The 17,294-nt window shown below is 49.4% G+C and overlaps 1 protein-coding gene across 3 annotated transcripts in view; it reads right to left on the reverse strand.

Annotated features, from left to right (window-relative positions):
- SEC16A (SEC16 homolog A, endoplasmic reticulum export factor) overlaps window positions 1-17,294 on the reverse strand; it is a 69,752-nt gene that overhangs the window by 42,290 nt on the left and 10,168 nt on the right. For all 3 annotated transcript variants that reach the window (XM_063935889.1, XM_063935888.1, XM_063935887.1), the window contains exons 3-11: window positions 17,137-17,264; window positions 10,148-10,212; window positions 9,921-10,056; window positions 9,378-9,576; window positions 9,117-9,291; window positions 8,801-8,943; window positions 8,559-8,620; window positions 8,120-8,258; window positions 68-304 (exon numbers count right to left, since the gene is read on the reverse strand). In XM_063935889.1, coding sequence (XP_063791959.1) covers window positions 68-304; window positions 8,120-8,258; window positions 8,559-8,620; window positions 8,801-8,943; window positions 9,117-9,291; window positions 9,378-9,576; window positions 9,921-10,056; window positions 10,148-10,212; window positions 17,137-17,264 — 1,284 coding nt within the window. The remainder of the gene's footprint in view (window positions 1-67; window positions 305-8,119; window positions 8,259-8,558; window positions 8,621-8,800; window positions 8,944-9,116; window positions 9,292-9,377; window positions 9,577-9,920; window positions 10,057-10,147; window positions 10,213-17,136; window positions 17,265-17,294) is intronic.

Raw genomic sequence — 17,294 nt, forward strand, 5'->3', positions numbered from 1 at the left:
GGTAATACAAGAGACACGTGGCATACGCCGACCCTCAACGTCGTAGGGCAGTAGCGTTAATATTTACCTTCTTACGTCCAAAAAGCAGCAGCTCCCTAAAGCGCTCAGTCTCCTTCTCCAGAGTAACCCCAGAGTTGGGCAACATGTCTGCCAGGAACGAGAGCTGAGAGGCCCCCGACTCCTCCTGTTCCTGCGCTTCGTTCGTGAAATCGATCAGATTGGCTTCGTTAGGAGATTTCCCGGGGAGCCAGACCGTTCTGTGATCCTGGAGAAGCAGCTCGGCGATGTCCGTCCCTACAACGGTCTACAAAACACAGACACAACGTAAGAGGCGCACGTATCGGATCAGGGGCCAAATGACCAACTATTATCTCAGCACACAAGGAGCTAGAAAATATATTATATACATATATATATATATATATATATATATATATATATATATATATATATATATATATATATATATATATATATATATATATATATATATATATATATATATATATATATAGATTGCCTTTCCCACCTGTGGCTCAGGTATATCTGGAAAGGACAGAGGCGGCACTCCGAGGACTTTGAAAAATGATTTATGTGCAAAGCATGGCAAATCAAAAGTGTACAAACAATGAAAAAAACATGGAGGTCTTACCTCTTTGTACACTTTTGATTTGCCATGCTTTGCACATAAATCATTTTTCAAAGTCCTCGGAGTGCCGCCTCTGTCCTTTCCAGATATACCTGAGCCACAGGTGGGAAAGGCATGCTACCTGAATTAATCTAAGGAAGGCACCCAGGCATATGCATTTCTCATACAGAGTGCCGGATGTATACATTGATATATATATATATATATATATATATATATATATATATGGCTTCATGTTAGAATATTACTGAAATCTGCTCAGAGAATATATACATACATATATACACACACACACACACACATATACACACACATACACACACACGTGTCCTCACGCTATATGGTGCGAGAGGAGTAGTGTACAATATTTTTATTTCAAATTTGTGTCTTATGCTGGGTACACACCTAGTCGACATGATGGCGGCTGATTCAGGTAAGCATATACACTTCCGATCGGCCACTCAATAGGTCGTCCTGACGACACAGCTGGGTGAGCATGTGCCCGAATCTCTGTGATGTCAGTCCCTGCAACAAGTGTACGTGCACACAGCCAGGTGCCCCAATATGTCTGTAGACACAACGGGCATCGGCTGTGCTGCAGTGCCAGCGCGATATGTCTGAACATCGTCGTTCACAGACGTATCGGGTGTACACACCTGCCGACGGGATCGCAAAGGGATCAGTATGAAATACCTACAATCAAAATCCCGACAAGGTCAAAAGAAAGACATTTAAAAACACCGACAAGGTCAAAATACCAAAACTTAAAATGTCGACAGGGCAAAAAGTCTACACGAGTTTTCAAATGTTTTTTGGTGTGTATGTTGACATACGTCGACATGGACACCGTATAGATGTACCGTTGCGCTCGCCATGCTTCGGGCACAGTGTCTCACTACGCTCGCCTATTATATTCCCCCTGCAAGTGCACTGGGATGGTAAAGTATGAACAAGTCTGTTTAAAAAAAAAAAAAAAAAAAAATCTTGAAAAACCCGTGTCGACTTTTTGACCTGTCGGCATTTTTAATGTCAGTATTTTGACCGCCGTCAATGGTTGTCGGGATTTTGACTGCATCCCGATCGCAAAATATCAGCATGTCCTTGCCAGTGAATACCCAGCTTTAGCTGCATCGCAGACAGCGCATAAAGCTGCTCCGTGTACTGGGGGCGCAGGGCTGCAACTCTAAGAGCACAAGATTTGGTTTTACACACGTCTGAGTCACAGATTATGGACAACGCAGACATCGGAGCATTTCTTACGCTAATCAGACTCGGTCGCAGATAGATGTACAGGTCGCACATCGCATTGATCAGTGTAAGATAGCAATGTCGTTTTGACTTTCCCAGTTGTTCTATTTATGCACATTCTTAAACAAAAAGACTCTCGGCCGAGTCGCACAGGATCTGGTGCACCGAGAGGCGCTATGTGGCACGACAGCAGCAACAAGAAAGGACACATCTGTTTGTGCTTCTTTGCAAACATTTTAGTATAAACAATGTTTTTTTTTTTTTTTTTTTACCCAAATACAGTTTTAACTGGAGACAGAGGAAAAATACGAATTTACTTACCGATAATTCTATTTCTCATAGTCCGTAGTGGATGCTGGGGACTCCGTAAGGACCATGGGGAATAGCGGCTCCGCAGGAGACTGGGCACATCTAAAGAAAGCTTTAGGACTATCTGGTGTGCACTGGCTCCTCCCCCTATGACCCTCCTCCAAGCCTCAGTTAGGATACTGTGCCCGGACAAGCGTACACAATAAGGAAGGATTTTGAATCCCGGGTAAGACTCATACCAGCCACACCGTATAACCTGTGATCTGAACCCAGTTAACAGCATGATAACAGAGGAGCCTCTGAAAGATGGCTCACAACAATAATAACCCAATTTTTGTAACAATAACTATGTACAAGTATTGCAGACAATCCGCACTTGGGATGGGCGCCCAGCATCCACTACGGACTACGAGAAATAGAATTATCGGTAAGTAAATTCTTATTTTCTCTAACGTCCTAAGTGGATGCTGGGGACTCCGTAAGGACCATGGGGATTATACCAAAGCTCCCAAACGGGCGGGAGAGTGCGGATGACTCTGCAGCACCAAATGAGAGAACTCCCGGTCCTCCTCAGCCAGGGTATCAAATTTGTAGAATTTTACAAACGTATTTGCTCCTGACCAAGTAGCTGCTCGGCAAAGTTGTAAAGCCGAGACCCCTCGGGCAGCCGCCCAAGATGAGCCCACCTTCCTTGTGGAGTGGGCATTTACAGATTTTTGGCTGTGGCAGGTCTGCCACAGAATGTGCAAGCTGAATTGTACTACAAATCCAACGAGCAATAGTCTGCTTAGAAGCAGGAGCACCCAGCTTGTTGGGTGCATACAGGATAAACAGCGAGTCAGATTTCCTGACTCCAGCCCTCCTGGAAACATATATTTTCAGGGCCCTGACAACGTCTAGCAACTTGGAGTCCTCCAAGTCCCTAGTAGCCGCAGGCACCACAAATAGGTTGGTTCAGGTGAAACGCTGAAACCACCTTAGGGAGAAACTGAGGACGAGTCCTCAATTCCGCCCTGTCCGAATGGAACATCAGATAAGGGCTATTTCAGGATAAAGCCGCCAATTCTGACACGCGCCTGGCCCAGGCCAGGGCCAACAGCATGACCACTTTCCATGTGAGATATTTTAACTCCACAGATTTAAGTGGTTCAAACCAATGTGACTTTTGGAACCCAAAACTACATTGAGATCCCAAAGTGCCACTGGAGGCACAAAAGGAGGCTGTATATGCAGTACCCCTTTTACAAACGTCTGAACTTCAGGGACTGAAGCTAGTTCTTTTTGGAAGAAAATTGACAGGGCCGAAATTTGAACCTTAATGGACCCCAATTTCAGGCCCATAGACAGTCCTGTTTGCAGGAAATGTAGGAATCGACCCAGTTGAATTTCCACCGTCGGGCCTTACTGGCCTCGCACCACGCAACATATTTTTGCCAATTGCGGTGATAATGTTTTTGCGGTTGCATCCTTCCTGGCTTTGATCAGGATAGGGATGACTTCATCCGGAATGCCTTTTTTCCTTCAGGATCCGGCGTTCAACCGCCATGCCGTCAAACGCAGCCGCGGTAAGTCTTGGAACAGACAGGGTCCTTGCTGGAGCAGGTCCCTTCTTATAGGTAGAGGCCACGGATCCTCCGTGAGCATCTCTTGAAGTTCCGGTTTACCAAGTCCTTCTTGGCCAATCCGGAGCCACGAATATAGTGCTTACTCCTCTCCATCTTATCAATCTCAGTACCTTGGGTATGAGAGGCAGAGGAGGGAACACATACCCTGACTGGTACACCCACGGTGTTACCAGAGCGTCTACAGCTATTGCCTGAGGGTCCCTGGACCTGGCGCAATACCTGTCGAGTTTTTCCCAACGGTTTATAATCATGTGGAAGACTTCTCGGTGAAGTCCCCACTCTCCCGGGTGGAGGTCGTGCTGAGGAAGTCTGCTTCCCAGTTATCCACTCCCGGAATGAATACTGCTGACAGTGCTATCACATGATTTTCCGCCCAGCGAAGAATCCTTGCAGCTTCTGCCATTGCCCTCCTGCTTCTTGTGCCACCCTGTCTGTTTACGTGGGTGACTGCCATGATGTTGTCCGACTGGATCAACACCGGCTGACCTTGAAGCAGAGGTCTTGCTAAGCTTAGAGCATTGTAAATGTCCCTTAGCTTCAGGATATTTATGTGAAGTGATGTCTCCAGGCTTGACCATAAGTCCTGGATATTCCTTCCCTGTGTGACTGCTCCCCAGCCTCGCAGGCTGGCATCCGTGGTTACCAGGACCCAGTCCTGAATGCCGAATCTGCGGCCCTCTAGAAGATGAGCACTCTGCAACCACCACAGGAGGGACCCCTTGTCCTTGGTGACAGGATTATCCGCTGATGCATCTGAAGATGCGACCCGGACCATTTGTCCAGCAGGTCCCACTGGAAAGTTCTTGCGTGGAATCTGCCGAATGGGATTGCTTCGTAGGAAGCCACCATTTTACCCAGAACCCTTGTGCATTGATGCACTGAGACTTGGCTCGGTTTTAGGAGGTTCCTGACTAGCTCGGATAACTCCCTGGCTTTCTCCTCCGGGAGAAACACCTTTTTCTGGACTGTGTCCAGGATCATCCCTAGGAACAGAAGACAAGTCGTCGGAACCAGCTGCGATTTTGGAATATTGAGAATCCAACCGTGCTGCAGCAACACTACCTGAGATAGTGCTACACCGACCTCCAACTGTTCCCTGGATCTTACCCTTATCAGGGAATTGTCCAAGTAAGGGATAACTAAAATTCCCTTCCTTTGAAGGAATATCATCATTTCGGCCAAAACCTTGGTAAAGACCCGGGGTGCCGTGGACCATCCATACGGCAGCGTCTGAACTGATAGTGACAGTTCTGTACCATAAACCTGAGGTACCCTTGGTGAGAAGGGTAAATTTTGACATGAAGGTAAGCATCCTTGATGTCCCGAGACATCATGTAGTCCCCTTCTTCCAGGTTCGCAATCACTGCTCTGAGTGACTCAATCTTGAATTTGAACCTCTGTATGTAAGTGTTCAAAGATTTTAGATTTAGAATCGGTCTCACCGAGCCGTCCGGCTTCGGTACCACAACAGTGTGGAATAATACCCCGTTCCCTGTTGCAGGAGGGGTATCTTGATTATCACCTGCTGGGAATACAGCTTGTGAATGGCTTCCAAAACTGTCTCCCTGTCAGAAGGAAACATCGGTAAAGCCGACTTTAGGAAACGGCGAGGGGGAGACGTCTCGAATTCCAATTTGTACCCCTGAGATATCACCTGAAGGATCCAGGGGTCTACTTGCGTGTGAGCCCACTGCGCGCTGAAATTCATTGAGACGGGCCCCCCACCGTGCCTGATTCTGCTTGTAAAGCCCCAGCGTATACTGAGGGCTTGGCAGAGGCGGGAGAGGGTTTCTGTTCCTGGGAACTGGCTGATTTCTGCAGCCTTTTTCCTCTCCCTCTGTCACGGGGCAGAAATGAGGAACCTTTTGCCCGCTTATCCACGAAAAGACTGCGCCTGATAATACGGCGTCTTCTCATGTTGAGAGGCGACCTGGGGTACAAACGTGGATTTCCCAGCTGTTGCCGTGGCCACCAGGTCTGAAAGACCGACCCCAAATAACTCCTTAATAAGGCAATACTTCCAAATGCCGTTTGGAATACGCATCACCTGACCACTGACGTGTCCATAACCCTCTACTGGTAGAAATGGACAACGCACTTAGACTTGATGCCAGTCGGCAAATATTCCGCTGTGCATCACGCATATATAGAAATGCATCTTTCAAATGCTCTATAGGCAAAAATATACTGTCCCTATCTAGGGTATCAATATTTTCAGTCAGGGAATCCGACCACGCCAACCCAGCACTGCACATCCAGGCTGAGGCGATTGCTGGTCGCAGTATAACACCAATATGTGTGTAAATACATTTTAGGATACCCTCCTGCTTTCTATCAGCAGGATCCTTAAGGGTGGCCATCTCAGGAGAGGATAGAGCCCTTACAAGCGTGTGAGCGCTTTATCCACCCTAGGGGGTGTTTCCCAACGCACCCTAACCTCTGGCGGGAAAGGATATAATGCCAATAACATTTTAGAAATTATCAGTTATCGGGGGAAACCCACGCATCATCACACACCTCATTTAATTTCTCAGATTCAGGAAAACTACAGGTAGTTTTTCCTCACCGAACATAATACCCCTTTTTGGTGGTACTCGTATTATCAGAAATGTGTAAAACATTTTTCATTGCCTCAACCATGTAACGTGTGGCCCTACTGGAAGTCACATATGTCTCTTCACCGTCGACACTGGAGTCAGTATCCGTGTCGGCGTCTATATCTGCCATCTGAGGTAACGGGCGCTTTAGAGCCCCTGACGGCCTATGAGACGTCTGGACAGGCACAAGCTGAGTAGCCGGCTGTCTCATGTCAACCACTGTCTTTTATACAGAGCTGACACTGTCACGTAATTTCTTCCAACAGTTCATCCACTCAGGTATCGACCCCCTAGGGGGTGACATCACTATTACAGGCAATCTGCTCCGTCTCCACATCATTTTTCTCCTCATACATGTCGACACAAAAGTACCGACATACAGCACACACACACAGGGAATGCTCTGATAGAGGACAGGACCCCACTAGCCCTTTGGGGAGACAGAGGGAGAGTTTGCCAGCACACACCAGAGCGCTATATATATACAGGGATAACCTTATATAAGTGTTTTTCCCCTTATAGCTGCTGTATAGTTAATACTGCGCCTAATTTGTGCCCCCCTCTCTTTTTTAACCCTTTCTGTAGTGTAGTGACTGCAGGGGAGCCAGGGAGCTTCCCTCCAACGGAGCTGTGAGGGAAAATGGCGCCAGTGTGCTGAGGAGATAGGCTCCGCCCCCTTATCGGCGGCCTTATCTCCCGTTTTTTTATGTATTTTGGCAGGGGTTAAATGCATCCATATAGCCCAGGAGCTATATGTGATGCATTTTTTTGCCATCCAAGGTGTTTATTATTGCGTCTCAGGGCGCCCCCCCCAGCGCCCTGCACCCTCAGTGACCGGAGTGTGAAGTGTGCTGAGAGCAATGGCGCACAGCTGCAGTGCTGTGCGCTACCTTGTTGAAGACAGGACGTCTTCTGCCGCCGATTTTCCGGACCTCTTCTGCCTTCTGGCTCTGTAAGGGGGCCGGCGGCGCGGCTCTGGGACCCATCCAAGCTGGGCCTGTGATCGTCCCTCTGGAGCTAATGTCCAGTAGCCTAAGAAGCCCAATCCACTCTGCACGCAGGTGAGTTTGCTTCTTCTCCCCTTAGTCCCTCGATGCAGTGAGCCTGTTGCCAGCAGGTCTCACTGAAAATAAAAAACCTAAACTAAAACTTTCACTAAGAAGCTCAGGAGAGCCCCTAGTGTGCACCCTTCTCGTTCGGGCACAGATCTAACTGGGGCTTGGAGGAGGATCATGGGGGGAGGAGCCAGTGCACACCAGATAGTCCTAAAGCTTTCTTTAGATGTGCCCAGTCTCCTGCGGAGCCGCTATTCCCCATGGTCCTTACGGAGTCCCCAGCATCCACTTAGGACGTTAGAGAAATCAGATAAAAAAACGGGTGTGGCCAGAATTCCTTCTTTATGCCACAAGAAGGTTACTCAGAACTTCCAACACCACAATATTTCAGTAGCAACCACGCAAATTGTGTATTAAGCTGCAAAACCACCTCATCTTGTTATGAACTTGCCCATTTTCCTGTCCCAGGCCGGGACTCCAAGGTTTTTCCCAAAACACCAGCCGAAAATGGGGCTGAGAGAGTCAGACGCTTCAGTTATGGGAAATGCAGCTTTGTATTGGGCCTCCCGCGTGCATAGGTGGTGGAGGAGGGGGGGGGGGGTTGCTAAGGCGCAGGGCAATTACAGATCTACTTACCCCATTCTGCCTGCACAGTAGAACAATGAAATCCCACAGAAGACGAGCAGATTCCTGGTCGATTAAGCTCTCGTTCTGGGAACACTCTTTGGCTTTATTTTGTGCAAAATTTATGACATCAACTTTGTGCGTCTCATCCCTGTGGACACAATGAAACACTGCGCGTCAGTGCGGTTCCAACCGTAGCAAATTACATCATTTGGGAGGGGGGGTGGAGAACAGCATAATGATATAATACGAGGATGGGGGGGAGGGCGGTACAAAGGGAGCAGATAGTTATAGGGGAGGAGTCTGTCCAGTGCCCCGCCTCCTTTAGAGTGGAAGATTATGCATTGCCTGTTCCCTTCCTGCAGATGGAGAAATCTGTCTGCGGAACCCACTGTGCTGATAGGCGCTGTGGCATAAATACACCAGGACTCACCGGGTCCTCGATACTTACTTGACCAGGGGACCAGGGAAAGATCTCAGCTGCTCCTGTTCCGGGCTGTTCTGCATAATGATCTAGAAAATAATCAGAGGGAGCATGAATGAGACTTATCCCATTACACACTGCTGAACGTTCCATTTACCAACAGGATAAATACCTTCAGCTTGCCCATGACTAAATTATAGAATATGCGCTTCATTATTTTTCTAGTATAGGTTTAACCTGACCAGTAAGTGTTACTTTCGGTCATTTACCTCCATATTGTGGATCTCAACCAGCGTCGGCTGCCCATCTGAAGGCAGGTAAGGCAGCACTTTAATCAGGTACCCGCCAGGGCCAAAGTGGGCACAGACATGCGGGCTCCCGTACTTCTCTGGGGTCATCGACCTGGAGGGAACTAAAACAGAAACACTAAGGTCAATTCACGGACACAGAGATCGGCCTGCTGGAAGTAGTAGTCCAACCACATCATTTATAAGTACATAAAACCATCAAATGTTTCTGGAAAATAAAAAGTAAACACTTAAAAACACTAGAAAAAGAGAACGTTCCCCTATACTGAGGCCGCACCTTGATCCACCGGCTGCCACTCACTGCTTCCCTGGTAGTCGTACTGGTAAGTGTCCTGCTGGCCGCTGTAGTCATTCGGGTACAAGCCGTAAGGAAACTCCCCAAGCGGAGGGTTCGGCAATTGGCTGCCGTACGCATTTGCAGTTAGGTCCTGCTCACTCTTGTAGACCTGGCTCTGGGGGGAGGAATACACAATATCATCACAGGCTCACCATGCCCACTGCTATATAGGGGGGGGGGGAAATAGCCCCAGGAACTCACCTGCTGAGAGCGGGAACTGAAGCTGCTCCGTCGGCTGTGAGAGCTCCGCTCGCTGTGTAAGCTGCGGGCAGAATTCTCGCTGTGCACACTGCGACGGTCATAGTCATCCTTCGCGAGGTCTCTCTGGGCTTCATTCTCATCATCGAAACCCCTAACGTAACGGGGATCATACTGCCAGCGGTCGTCGTACGCATCCAACCTATGCAACAGCACGCGTTAATGCACATAACACAATTGTACACGTAGAGGATGCATGCACGGATGACAGATGCACGGATGACAGAGGCGGCGCATGCTGGGAGTTGCAGTTCCAAAACAGATGCAAAGCCCCGAGCTGTCCAAGGGTCCGATTCCAATTTGTACGCAATGGTGATGTTCATGCAACTGAGCGATTATTGGCAGACGGCGCATGTGCCACCAATGCGCTGCGCACGCACCAAATTAACAATCAGATAATTAGCAATCAGACAGCCGCTGTGTAGGCTTTTGCGCACTGATCAGAGCTAAGGCCCAAAGTCTGCCGCACAGCTCTGCAATACTCACCTGCTGTTGTACGCATACGGAACCTTCTGCTGGTAGGGGTCCTCTTGCCTGCCATACATGTAATTCCAATAACTACTTCGAGGGTCCCGATACCCAGGATCAAAAGCTCCCGGATAACGATCCCACCTTGAGGGATCTATGGGAAGGAAAGGAGCCAAATATGGGCTGTTATAGAACATTCCCCCTGCGTCACGCGGGTTACCTACCATAAAGCCGGCACTACTTACCTCCATAATCGTACTGACTTTGATAATAATCTGCGTAGTAATTGGCTGGAGCGCTGTACCCTTGCCTAGACAATGGGGGAGGGGAGAAAGTTATATCGTCTCACTTACAGGTCACAGAAAATCATCTCAACATTCATTAGAAATCAGTCCTCATTGCAGTAATGACATCACTCCCGCAGCCCCCTCCCCAGACAGCGATCGTATCTGATCTGTACACTACGCCAGTTACCAGGGGTGCGGCCGCTCCTGCATGACACCAGTATGTAACTGAGTGGAAGAGACACTCAGCAGTGATTCTAATAGGGTAAAAAATAAGATTTTACTTACTGATAAATCTATTTCTCGTAGTCCGTAGTGGATGCTGGGACTCCGTCAGGACCATGGGGATTAGCGGCTCCGCAGGAGACAGGGCACAAAAATAAAGCTTTAGGATCAGGTGGTGTGCACTGGCTCCTCCCCCTATGACCCTCCTCCAAGCCTCAGTTAGGATACTGTGCCCGGACGAGCGTACACAATAAGGAAGGATTTTGAATCCCGGGTAAGACTCATACCAGCCACACCAATCACACCGTACAACTTGTGATCTGAACCCAGTTAACAGTATGACAAACGTAGGAGCCTCTGAACAGACGGCTCACAACAATAACAACCCGATTTTTTTGTAACAATAACTATGTACAAGTATTGCAGACAATCCGCACTTGGGATGGGCGCCCAGCATCCACTACAGACTACGAGAAATAGATTTATCGGTAAGTAAAATCTTATTTTCTCTAACGTCCTAGTGGATGCTGGGGACTCCGTCAGGACCATGGGGATTATACCAAAGCTCCCAAACGGGCGGGAGAGTGCGGATGACTCTGCAGCACCGAATGAGAGAACTCCAGGTCCTCTTTAGCCAGGGTATCAAATTTGTAGAATTTTACAAACGTGTTCTCCCCCGACCACGTAGCTGCTCGGCAGAGTTGTAATGCCGAGACCCCTCGGGCAGCCGCCCAGGATGAGCCCACCTTCCTTGTGGAATGGGCCTTGACAGATTTAGGCTGTGGCAGGCCTGCCACAGAATGTGCAAGTTGAATTGTGCTACAAATCCAACGAGCAATCGTCTGCTTAGAAGCAGGAGCACCCAGCTTGTTGGGTGCATACAGTATAAACAGCGAGTCAGATTTTCTGACTCCAGCCGTCCTTGAAATATATATTTTCAATGCCCGGACAACGTCCAGCAACTTGGAATCCTCCAACTCGTTAGTAGCCGCAGGCACTACAATAGGCTGGTTCAGGTGAAACGCTGACACCACCTTAGGCAGAAACTGAGGATGCGTCCGCAGTTCTGCCCTGTCCGAATGGAAAATCAGATATGGGCTTTTATACGATAAAGCCGTCAATTCTGACACTCTCCTGGCTGAAGCCAGGGCCAGTAGCATGGTTACTTTCCACGTAAGATATTTCAAATCCACCGATTTGAGTGGCTCAAACCAATGGGATTTGAGAAAATCCAAAACTACATTAAGGTCCCACGGAGCCACTGGGGGCACAACCGGGGGCTGTATATGTAGTACTCCTTTTACAAAAGTCTGGACTTCAGGAACTGAAGCCAATTCTTTCTGGAAGAAAATCGACAGGGCCGAAATTTGAACCTTAATGGACCCCAATTTGAGGCCCATAGACAATCCTGTTTGCAGGAAATGTAGGAATCGACCCAGTTGAAATTCCTCCGTGGGGGCCTTCCTGGCCTCACACCACGCAACATATTTTCTCCAAATGCGGTGATAATGTTGTGCAGTCACCTCCTTCCTGGCTTTTACCAGTGTAGGAATGACCTCTTCCGGAATGCCTTTTTCCCTTAGAATTCGGCGTTCAACCGCCATGCCGTCAAACGCAGCCGCGGTAAGTCTTGGAATAGACACGGTCCCTGCTGAAGCAGGTCCCGTCTTAGAGGTAGAGGCCACGGATCTTCCGTGAGCATCTCCTGAAGTTCCGGGTACCAAGTTCTTCTTGGCCAATCCGGAGCCACGAGTATCGTTCTTACTCCCCTTTGCCGTATAATTCTCAGTACTTTTGGTATGAGAGGCAGAGGAGGAAACACATACACTGACTGGAACACCCACGGTGTTACCAGAGCGTCCACAGCTATTGCCTGAGGGTCTCTTGACCTGGCGCAATACCTGTCCAGTTTTTTGTTCTGCTGAGGAAGTCTGCTTCCCAGTTGTCCACTCCCGGAATGAACACTGCTGACAGTGCTATCACATGATCTTCCGCCCAGCGAAGAATCCTTGCAGCTTCTGCCATTGCTCTCCTGCTTCTTGTGCCGCCCTGTCTGTTTACGTGGGCGACTGCCGTGATGTTGTCCGACTGGATCAACACCGGCTGACCCTGAAGCAGGGGTTTTGCCAGGCTTAGAGCATTGTAAATCGCTCTTAGCTCCAGTATATTTATGTGAAGAGACATCTCCAGGCTTGACCATACTCCCTGGAAGTTTCTTCCCTGTGTGACCGCTCCCCAGCCTCTCAGACTGGCATCCGTGGTCACCAGGACCCAGTCCTGTATGCCGAATCTGCGGCCCTCTAACAGATGAGCACTCTGCAACCACCACAGAAGAGACACCCTTGTCCGTGGCGATAAGGTTATCCGCTGATGCATCTGCAGATGCGATCCGGACCATTTGTCCAGCAGATCCCACTGAAAAGTTCGTGCGTGGAATCTGCCGAATGGAATCGCTTCGTAAGAAGCCACCATCTTTCCCAGGACTCTTGTGCATTGATGCACAGACACTTTTCCTGGTTTTAGGAGGTTCCTGACAAGTTCGGATAACTCCCTGGCTTTCTTCCTCCGGAAGAAACACCTTTTTCTGAACTGTGTCCAGAATCATTCCCAGGAACAGCAGACGTGTCGTCGGGTTCAATTGAGATTTTGGAAAATTCAGAATCCACCCGTGCTGTTGCAGCACTACTTGGGTTAGTGCTACTACGTCTTCCAGCTGTTCTCTGGACCTTGCCCTTATCAGGAGATCGTCCAAGTAAGGGATAATTAATACGCCTTTTCTTCGCAGAAGAAACATCATCTCGGCCATTACCTTGGTAAAGACCCGAGGTGCCGTGGACAATCCAAACGGCAGCGTCTGAAACTGATGACAGTTTTGCACCACGAACCTGAGGTACCCTTGGTGTGAAGGGCAAATTGGGACATGCAGGTAAGCATCCTTGATGTCCAGGGACACCATAAAGTCCCCTTCTTCCAGATTCGCTATCACTGCTCTGAGTGACTCCATCTTGAACTTGAATTTTTGTATGTACAGGTTCAAAGATTTCAGATTTAGAATAGGTCTTACCGAGCCGTCCGGCTTCAGTACCACAAATAGCGTGGAGTAATACCCCTTTCCCTGTTGTAGGAGGGGTACCTTGACTATCACCTGCTGAGAAAACAGCTTGTGAATGGCTTCCAATACCGTCGCCCTGTCTGAGGGAGACGTTGGCAAAGCAGACTTTAGGAACCGGCGAGGGGGAGACTTCTCGAATTCCAACCTGTAACCCTGAGATACTACCTGCAGGATCCAGGGGTCCACCTGTGAGCAAGCCCACTGCGCGCTGAAATTCTTGAGTCGACCCCCCACCGCTCCTGAGTCCGCTTGTAAAGCCCCAGCGTCATGCTGAGGGCTTTGCAGAACCCGGGGAGGGCTTCTGTTCCTGGGAAGGAGCTGCTTGCTGCCCTCTCTTACCCTTTCCTCTGCCTCGGGGCAGATATGACTGTCCTTTTGCCCGCTTGTTCTTATAGGACCGAAAGGACTGCGGCTGAAAAGACGGTGTCTTTTTCTGTTGGGAGGGGGTCTGAGGTAAAAAGGTGGATTTCCCGGCAGTTGCCGTGGCAACCAGATCCGATAGACCCACGCCAAATAATTCCTCCCCTTTATACGGCAATACTTCCATATGCCGTTTGGAATCCGCATCACCTGACCACTGTCGCGTCCATAAACTTCTTCTGGCAGATATGGACATCGCACTTACTCTCGATGCCAGAGTGCAAATATCCCTCCGAGCATCTCGCATATAAAGAAAAGCATCCTTTAATTGCTCTAAAGTCAATAAAATACTGTCCCTATCCAGGGTATCAATATTTTCAGTCAGGGAATCCGACCAGACCACCCCAGCACTGCACATCCAGGCTGAGGCGATGGCTGGTCGCAGTATAACACCAGTATGTGTGTATATACTTTTTAGGGTAGTTTCCAGCCTCCTATCAGCTGGATCTTTGAGGGCGGCCGTATCAGGAGACGGTAACGCCACTTGTTTTGATAAGCGTGTGAGCGCCTTATCCACCCTAGGGGGTGTTTCCCAGCGCGCCCTAACCTCTGGCGGGAAAGGGTATAATGCCAATAACTTTTTTTTTGAAATTAGCACTTTTCTATCTGGGTTAACCCACGCTTCATCACATACATCATTCAATTCCTCTGATTCAGGAAAAACTACAGGTAGTTTTTACACACCCCACATAATACCCCTTTTTGTGGTACTTGCAGTATCAGAGATATGTAAAGCCTCCTTCATTGCCGTGATCATATAACGTGTGGCCCTACTGGAAAATACGTTTGTTTCTTCACCGTCGACACTAGATTCAGTGTCCGTGTCTGGGTCTGTGTCGACCGACTGAGGTAAAGGGCGTTTTACAGCCCCTGACGGTGTCTGAGACGCCTGGGCAGGTACTAACTGGTTTGCCGGCCGTCTCATGTCGTCAACTGATTTTTGTAATGTGCTGACATTATCACGTAATTCCATAAACAAAGCCATCCATTCCGGTGTCGACTCCCTGGGGGGTGACATCACCATTACCGGCAATTGCTCTGCCTCCACACCAACATCGTCATACATGTCGACACACACATACCGACACACAGCAGACACACAGGGAATGCTCTATTGAAGACAGGACCCCACTAGCCCTTTGGGGAGACAGAGGGAGAGTTTGCCAGCACACACCCAAGCGCTATAATATATATGGGAACAACCCTATATAAGTGTTGTATCCTTATAGCAGCTTAAATATAGTAATATCGCCAAAAAAAGTGCCCCCCCTCTCTGTTTTACCCTGTTTCTGTAGTGCAGTGCAGGGGAGAGTCCTGGGAGCCTTCCTCACAGCGGAGCTGAGCAGGAAAATGGCGCTGTGTGCCGAGGAGAATAAGCCCCGCCCCCTATTTCGGCGGGCTCTTCTCCCGGAGTTTGTGAGATCTGGCAGGGGTTAAATACATCCATATAGCCTCAAGGGCTATATGTGATGTATTTTTAGCCATAAGAAAGGTATTATACATTGCTGCCCAGGGCGCCCCCCCCAGCGCCCTGCACCCTCAGTGACCGCTGTGTGAAGTGTGCTGACAACAATGGCGCACAGCTGCAGTGCTGTGCGCTACCTCATGAAGACTGAAAAGTCTTCTGCCGCCTGTTTCTGGACCTCTTCAATCTTCGGCATCTGCAAGGGGGGTCGGCGGCGCGGCTCCGGTACCGGACTCCATGGCTGGGCCTGTGTTCGATCCCTCTGGAGCTAATGGTGTCCAGTAGCCTAAGAAGCCAATCCATCCTGCACGCAGGTGAGTTCACTTCTCTCCCCTAAGTCCCTCGATGCAGTGAGCCTGTTGCCAGCAGGACTCACTGAAAATAAAAAACCTAAAAACTTTTTCTAAGCAGCTCTTTAGGAGAGCCACCTAGATTGCACCCTGCTCGGACGGGCACAAAAACCTAACTGAGGCTTGGAGGAGGGTCATAGGGGGAGGAGCCAGTGCACACCACCTGATCCTAAAGCTTTATTTTTGTGCCCTGTCTCCTGCGGAGCCGCTAATCCCCATGGTCCTGACGGAGTCCCAGCATCCACTAGGACGTTAGAGAAAGAAACAGGAGTGACATCACCGAGGTATGAGGCACAAAGAAGTGCCTCGTTGCCTTTAATGTAAATAGTAAAAAGAATCATTGTCCCTGTCATTGTTATTGGCATAAAGCTAAGCATATGAGTGACATCACTGAGGTATGAGGCACAAAGTGATGCCTCATTCCCTTTTTTGTAAGTGAATGGAAGAGACACTTGGCAGTGATTCAAGCAAGGTAAAAAGAATCATGGTCCCCGTCACTGGAATTGTGCTTCCAGGAAGCTAAGCATATTAGCAACATCACCGAGGCATGAGGCACAAAGTAATGCCCTTTATGTATACGGTAAAAGAATCACAAGGCATAATTCAGACCTGATCGGTGCTTTGCGATTTCGCACAGCAGCCAATCAGGTCTTGCATGCGCCGGCACCGCAGTGCGCCGGCGCATGGCAGACAGCCGACAGCTGTTGTAGCCCAGTGATGGTTTCTGCCTGACTGACAGGCAGAGGCGGTCGCTGGAGGGGACGGGTCAGCGGCATTTGGCCGTCGTTTAGGGGGCACGGTCCTGCCAACGCAGGTGTGGCCGGACCGTGCCGGGGGCGTGATGTCACACACAGCCGCTGCAACCCGGGCAACAACGAGTAGCTCCCGGCCAGCGCAGGAGCTGTGCTGGTAGGGAGCTACTCCTGAAGTGCAAAAGCATAGCCGCTGTGTGATGCTTTTTTACTTCTGCGACGGGGCAGGGACTGACATGCGGGGCGGACTAGCCCTGTGCTGGGCGTCCCCCCCACATGCCAGAGTGGCTGATCGTAGCTGTGCTCCAACTCTAAATTACCCCCATGGTCCCAGTCATTGTAATGGTGTTTCTGGCAGGCATAAAGCAAGTCGTATAAATGATATCACCGAGTGTACTTGGTCTTCCTAGCAAGCAAGGAGCTTATTTGCGCTCGCCCAGCTGTCGGTATGCCAGCGGTCGGGATTCCGGCGCCGGTATGCTGGCCCCCGGGAGCCCGACCGCCGGCATAAAATACTACACCCCTTTACCAGACATGAGAAAAACATACAATCACTCAGGATAAACAGCGTACACATCTTTCCCTCCATATAACCATGGACAGACGTCCCCCCTGGCAACACCTACCTTGATGATGGTCGGTCGGAGCAGTGACTGGATCGGGAGCTAGGTCTCTCTGGTTCTTGGTACGGGTACTTCACAAAGCCAGAATTGCTGTATTGCCTGTAAGCGGGGTCATACGCTCCATAGGCTTCCTGCAAGAGGCCGTTACATCTCCGGTTACA

The sequence above is a fragment of the Pseudophryne corroboree genome, chromosome 8, assembly GCF_028390025.1.
Source record: "Pseudophryne corroboree isolate aPseCor3 chromosome 8, aPseCor3.hap2, whole genome shotgun sequence".
Taxonomy (NCBI): domain Eukaryota; kingdom Metazoa; phylum Chordata; class Amphibia; order Anura; family Myobatrachidae; genus Pseudophryne; species Pseudophryne corroboree.